At 45.3% G+C, this 7,500-nt stretch overlaps 1 protein-coding gene across 1 annotated transcript in view; it reads left to right on the top strand.

The window, feature by feature from the left end:
- LOC133564825 (aldehyde dehydrogenase, dimeric NADP-preferring-like) overlaps positions 1-7,500 on the top strand; it is a 19,400-nt gene that overhangs the window by 551 nt on the left and 11,349 nt on the right. Inside the window, exons 2-3 of the mRNA XM_061919329.1 lie at positions 2,836-2,994; positions 3,075-3,306. Of these exons, the coding sequence (XP_061775313.1) occupies positions 2,839-2,994; positions 3,075-3,306 (388 nt within the window). The 5' untranslated portion in view covers positions 2,836-2,838. The remainder of the gene's footprint in view (positions 1-2,835; positions 2,995-3,074; positions 3,307-7,500) is intronic.

Here is a 7,500-nt window from a genome sequence, read left to right as displayed (position 1 = left end):
TTCTTACTTTATATTCATACTCTATTTTATTTCTTACTTTATACTTTATATTCATACTTTACTTTATTTCTTACTTTATATTCATACTGTACTTTATTTTAGTACTCTACTTTAAATTTATACTTCATTTCATACTTTAATACTTTATATTCATACTCTATTTTAGTACTGTACTTTACATTTATACTCTACTTTACACTTTACTTTAGTACTCTACTCTACTTTATATTTATACTGTACATTATACTTCATTTAATACCCTACTTTGTATTAATACTCTATTTTTTATTCTATATAACGTTATTTTAATACTATACTTTATATTTATACTCTAACGTATACTTTATTTTAATACGCTACTTTGTATTAATACTCTACTTGTTATTGTGTTTTATACTTTATATTAATACTATACTTTCTGTATGTACTGTGTTTTATACTTCATTTTAATAATTGTGTTAACTTTTTCCACAAAGTGTGTTTGTGTGCAAGTATTGATGATGTGTTGTTGTGTGTGTGTGCAAGTATTGATGATGTGTTGTTGTGTGTGTGTGCAAGTATTGATGATGTGTTGTGTGTGTGTGCAAGTATTGATGATGTGTTGTTGTGTGTGTGCAAGTATTGATGATGTGTTGTTGTGTGTGTGCAAGTATTGATGATGTGTTGTTGTGTGTGTGCAGGTATTGATGATGTGTTGTTGTGTGTGTGCAAGTATTGATGATGTGTTGTTGTGTGTGTGCAAGTATTGATGATGTGTTGTTGTGTGTGTGCAGGTATTGATGAGGTGTGTGTGCAAGTAATGATGATGTGTTGTTGTGTGTGTGTGCAAGTATTGATGATGTGTTGTGTGCAAGTATTGATGATGTGTTGTTGTGTGTGTGCAAGTATTGATGATGTGTTGTTGTGTGTGTGCAAGTATTGATGATGTGTTGTTGTGTGTGTGCAAGTATTGATGATGTGTTGTGTGTGTGCAGGTATTGATGATGTGTTGTGTGCAAGTATTGATGATGTGTTGTTGTGTGTGTGCAAGTATTGATGATGTGTTGTTGTGTGTGTGCAAGTATTGATGATGTGTTGTTGTGTGTGTGCAGGTATTGATGATGTGTTGTTGTGTGTGTGCAAGTATTGATGATGTGTTGTTGTGTGTGTGCAAGTATTGATGATATGTTGTTGTGTGTGTGCAAGTATTGATGATGTGTTGTTGTGTGTGTGCAGGTATTGATGATGTGTTGTTGTGTGTGTGCAGGTATTGATGATGTGTTGTTGTGTGTGTGCAAGTATTGATGATGTGTTGTTGTGTGTGTGCAGGTATTGATGATGTGTTGTTGTGTGTGTGCAAGTATTGATGATGTGTGTGTGTGCAAGTATTGATGATGTGTGTGTGTGCAAGTATTGATGATGTGTTGTTGTGTGAGTGCAGGTATTGATGTGTTGTGTGTGTGTGCAAGTATTGATGAGGTGTTGTGTGTGTGTGCAAGTATTGATGATGTGTTGTTGTGTGTGTGCAAGTATTGATGATGTGTTGTTGTGTGTGTGCAAGTATTGATGATATGTTGTTGTGTGTGTGCAAGTATTGATGATGTGTTGTTGTGTGTGTGCAGGTATTGATGATGTGTTGTTGTGTGTGTGCAGGTATTGATGATGTGTTGTTGTGTGTGTGCAAGTATTGATGATGTGTTGTTGTGTGTGTGCAGGTATTGATGATGTGTTGTTGTGTGTGTGCAAGTATTGATGATGTGTGTGTGTGCAAGTATTGATGATGTGTGTGTGTGCAAGTATTGATGATGTGTTGTTGTGTGAGTGCAGGTATTGATGTGTTGTGTGTGTGTGCAAGTATTGATGAGGTGTTGTGTGTGTGTGCAAGTATTGATGAGGTGTTGTGTGTGTGCAGGTATTGATGATGTGTTGTTGTGTGTGTGCAAGTATTGATGATGTGTGTGTGTGCAAGTATTGATGATGTGTGTGTGTGCAAGTATTGATGATGTGTTGTTGTGTGAGTGCAGGTATTGATGTGTTGTGTGTGTGTGCAAGTATTGATGAGGTGTTGTGTGTGTGTGCAAGTATTGATGAGGTGTTGTGTGTGTGTGCAAGTATTGATGATGTGTTGTGTGTGTGTGCAAGTATTGATGAGGTGTTGTGTGTGTGTGCAAGTATTGATGATGTGTTGTTGTGTGTGTGCAAGTATTGATGATGTGTTGTGTGTGTGTGCAGGTATTGATGAGGTGTGTGTGCAAGTAATGATGATGTGTTGTTGTGTGTGTGCAAGTATTGATGATGTGTTGTGTGTGTGTGCAAGTATTGATGATGTGTTGTTGTGTGTGTGCAAGTATTGATGATGTGTTGTTGTGTGTGTGCAAGTATTGATGATGTGTTGTTGTGTGTGTGCAGGTATTGATGAGGTGTGTGTGCAAGTAATGATGATGTGTTGTTGTGTGTGTGCAAGTATTGATGATGTGTTGTTGTGTGTGTGCAAGTATTGATGATGTGTTGTTGTGCGTGTGCAAGTATTGATGATGTGTGTGTGCAAGTATTGATGATGTGTGTGTGTGCAAGTATTGATGATGTGTTGTTGTGTGTGTGCAAGTATTGATGATGTGTTGTTGTGCGTGTGCAAGTATTGATGATGTGTGTGTGCAAGTATTGATGATGTGTGTGTGTGCAAGTATTGATGATGTGTGTGTGTGCAAGTATTGATGATGTGTGTGTGTGCAAGTATTGATGATGTGTGTGTGCAAGTATTGATGATGTGTGTGTGTGCAAGTATTGATGATGTGTGTGTGTGCAAGTATTGATGATGTGTGTGTGCAAGTATTGATGATGTGTGTGTTGCTGCAGGTGATGCAGGGTGAGGTGGTCCAGCGAGCCAAGGAGGTGTTCCTGAGTGGCAGAAGTCGTCCTCTCGCCTTCAGAATGAAACAACTGGAGGCTCTGCAGAAGATGCTGGTGGAGCGAGAAGACGAGATCTTGGCGGCTCTCAAGCAGGACATCCACAGGGTGAGTGGAGCAGGTCACGTGACCAGCGAGGTCATGTGACCAGCGAGGTCATGTGACCAGGTGCTGCCCTGTGTGAACAGAGCCAGTACGACTCAGCACTCCTGGAGATGATTGGCATAGACAACGAGATCCGCCTGGCCAGGGACAAACTGGAGGAGTGGACCTCACCTAGACCTGTGGAGAAGAACCTTCTCACCATGTCTGACCAGGCCTACATCCACCTGGAACCTCTGGGCCTGGTCCTCATCATTGGGGCCTGGAACTATCCATGGGCCCTCACCCTCATCCCCCTGGTGGGAGCCATTGCTGCAGGTACTACTACTAATACTACTAGTAATACTCTCATCCACCTGGTGGGAGCTGCAGGTACTACTACTAATACTACTAGTAATACTCTCATCCACCTGGTGGGAGCTGCAGGTACTACTACTAATACTACTAGTAATACTCTCATCCCCCTGGTGGGAGCTGCAGGTACTACTACTAATACTACTAGTAATACTCTCATCCACCTGGTGGGAGCTGCAGGTACTACTACTAATACTACTAGTAATACTCTCATCCACCTGGTGGGAGCTGCAGGTACTACTACTAATACTACTAGTAATACTCTCATCCCCCTGGTGGGAGCTGCAGGTACTACTACTAATACTACTAGTAATACTCTCATCCCTCTGGTGGGAGCTGCAGGTACTACTACAAATACTACTAGTAATACTCTCATCCCCCTGGTGGGAGCTGCAGGTACTACTACTAATACTACTAGTAATACTCTCATCCACCTGGTGGGAGCTGCAGGTACTACTACTAATACTACTAGTAATACTCTCATCCACCTGGTGGGAGCTGCAGGTACTACTACTAATACTACTAGTAATACTCTCATCCACCTGGTGGGAGCTGCAGGTACTACTACTAATACTACTAGTAATACTCTCATCCCCCCGGTGGGAGCTGCAGGTACTACTACTAATACTACTAGTAATACTCTCATCCACCTGGTGGGAGCTGCAGGTACTACTACTAATACTACTAGTAATACTCTCATCCCCCTGGTGGGAGCTGCAGGTACTACTACTAATACTACTAGTAATACTCTCACAATGTCTGGACTCAGACACAAGGACAATGTCTGGACTCAGACACGAGGACAATGTCTGGACTCAGACACGAGGACAATGTCTGGACTCAGACACGAGGACAATGTCTGGACTCAGACACGAGGACAATGTCTGGACTCAGACACAAGGACAATGTCTGGACTCAGACACGAGGACAATGTCTGGACTCAGACACGAGGACAATGTCTGGACTCAGACACGAGGACAATGTCTGGACTCAGACACAAGGACAATGTCTGGACTCAGACACAAGGACAATGTCTGGACTCAGACACGAGGACAATGTCTGGACTCAGACACGAGGACAATGTCTGGACTCAGACACAAGGACAATGTCTGGACTCAGACACGAGGACAATGTCTGGACTCAGACACGAGGACAATGTCTGGACTCAGACACGAGGACAATGTCTGGACTCAGACACGAGGACAATGTCTGGACTCAGACACGAGGACAATGTCTGGACTCAGACACGAGGACAATGTCTGGACTCAGACACAAGGACAATGTCTGGACTCAGACACAAGGACAATGTCTGGACTCAGACACAAGGACAATGTCTGGACTCAGACACGAGGACAATGTCTGGACTCAGACACAAAGACAATGTCTGGACTCAGACAAAAGGACAATGTCTGGACTCAGACACGAGGACAATGTCTGGACTCAGACACAAGGACAATGTCTGGACTCAGACACAAGGACAATGTCTGGACTCAGACACGAGGACAATGTCTGGACTCAGACACGAGGACAATGTCTGGACTCAGACACAAGGACAATGTCTGGACTCAGACACAAGGACAATGTCTGGACTCAGACACGAGGACAATGTCTGGACTCAGACACAAAGACAATGTCTGGACTCAGACACAAGGACAATGTCTGGACTCAGACACGAGGACAATGTCTGGACTCAGACACGAGGACAATGTCTGGACTCAGACACAAGGACAATGTCTGGACTCAGACACAAGGACAATGTCTGGACTCAGACACGAGGACAATGTCTGGACTCAGACACGAGGACAATGTCTGGACTCAGACACGAGGACAATGTCTGGACTCAGACACGAGGACAATGTCTGGACTCAGACACGAGGACAATGTCTGGACTCAGACACGAGGACAATGTCTGGACTCAGACACGAGGACAATGTCTGGACTCAGACACAAGGACAATGTCTGGACTCAGACACAAGGACAATGTCTGGACTCAGACACGAGGACAATGTCTGGACTCAGACACAAAGACAATGTCTGGACTCAGACACAAGGACAATGTCTGGACTCAGACACGAGGACAATGTCTGGACTCAGACACAAGGACAATGTCTGGACTCAGACACAAGGACAATGTCTGGACTCAGACACGAGGACAATGTCTGGACTCAGACACAAAGACAATGTCTGGACTCAGACACAAGGACAATGTCTGGACTCACACACGAGGACAATGTCTGGACTCAGACACGAGGACAATGTCTGGACTCAGACACGAGGACAATGTCTGGACTCAGACACGAGGACAATGTCTGGACTCAGACACGAGGACAATGTCTGGACTCAGACACGAGGACAATGTCTGGACTCAGACACAAGGACAATGTCTGGACTCAGACACGAGGACAATGTCTGGACTCAGACACGAGGACAATGTCTGGACTCAGACACAAGGACAATGTCTGGACTCAGACACAAGGACAATGTCTGGACTCAGACACAAGGACAATGTCTGGACTCAGACACGAGGACAATGTCTGGACTCAGACACGAGGACAATGTCTGGACTCAGACACAAGGACAATGTCTGGACTCAGACACGAGGACAATGTCTGGACTCAGACACGAGGACAATGTCTGGACTCAGACACAAAGACAATGTCTGGACTCAGACACAAGGACAATGTCTGGACTCAGACACGAGGACAATGTCTGGACTCAGACACGAGGACAATGTCTGGACTCAGACACGAGGACAATGTCTGGACTCAGACACGAGGACAATGTCTGGACTCAGACACGAGGACAATGTCTGGACTCAGACACGAGGACAATGTCTGGACTCAGACACAAGGACAATGTCTGGACTCAGACACAAGGACAATGTCTGGACTCAGACACGAGGACAATGTCTGGACTCAGACACAAAGACAATGTCTGGACTCAGACACAAGGACAATGTCTGGACTCAGACACGAGGACAATGTCTGGACTCAGACACAAGGACAATGTCTGGACTCAGACACAAGGACAATGTCTGGACTCAGACACGAGGACAATGTCTGGACTCAGACACAAAGACAATGTCTGGACTCAGACACAAGGACAATGTCTGGACTCAGACACAAGGACAATGTCTGGACTCACACACGAGGACAATGTCTGGACTCAGACACGAGGACAATGTCTGGACTCAGACACAAGGACAATGTCTGGACTCAGACACAAGGACAATGTCTGGACTCAGACACGAGGACAATGTCTGGACTCAGACACAAGGACAATGTCTGGACTCAGACACGAGGACAATGTCTGGACTCAGACACGAGGACAATGTCTGGTCACAGGCTGGTGACTATGATACGGCTGGGGAACTTCAGCTGGTTTTCAAGGTCCACCAACAACTGCCAGTCTCTTGCAGACATTAGGATGCCTGCTGATGTTCTTCTGGCAGGAGTTGGCATGTCCCCGGCTCTGACAAAGGTGATGGTTTTCTTGGAGGTGTGGGAGTGTTTTGTCCATGCCAGTCTTGGAGGTGTGGGAGTGTTTTGTCCATGCCAGTCATGCGCTGATGGCTTCAGTGATGGTCTTCAGGACTTGGTCATACCTCCACCTGAACTTGCCAAGTGTCTTTGTAGAGCAACTGAGGATGTGTTCCAGGGTTCCTGGCTTGGAGCACAGTGGACATGCTGCTGTCTCTGCTGTGCCCCATGTGTCCAGGTCTGAAGGCCTTGGGAGAACATCAGACGCTGCCTGCAAGAGGAATTTGATGCGTTGTGGCTCGGCTTCCCAAAGTTCAGCCGGGGTGTGTCTCCTGTCAACCGCATTCTCCCATCTTGTCCAAGCTCCTTGCGGGTTGTCCTCTCCTCCATTCTCATCTTTTTCTGAAGGATGCACATCAGCTGGGTCAGGCCAGTGTGTTCCTCAGGTCCTGTCTCCTTGTACTGGAACTTCAGTGTCTTCAGTGTTGTGGATCCTTACAGCTCTGTGGTTCTTGCAGTACATGGTTCCGGAGCTTCTCGCTTCTTCCTCGTTCAGCCGCGATGCTGACGACAATGCTTGTCATAGCTTGTAGTTTCCCGTCAGCTTCTCCCTTCGCCAGTGCCTCCACAATCTGCTGGACGTGGTCATGGAGTTGCTTCCAGAGTGAGGTCATGCTAC

Source organism: Nerophis ophidion, linkage group LG13 (genome assembly GCF_033978795.1).
Source record: "Nerophis ophidion isolate RoL-2023_Sa linkage group LG13, RoL_Noph_v1.0, whole genome shotgun sequence".
Lineage (NCBI taxonomy): Eukaryota > Metazoa > Chordata > Actinopteri > Syngnathiformes > Syngnathidae > Nerophis > Nerophis ophidion.
The sequence above is the reverse complement of the archived record's forward strand: the minus strand, read 5'-3'. Positions and strand labels throughout refer to the sequence as shown.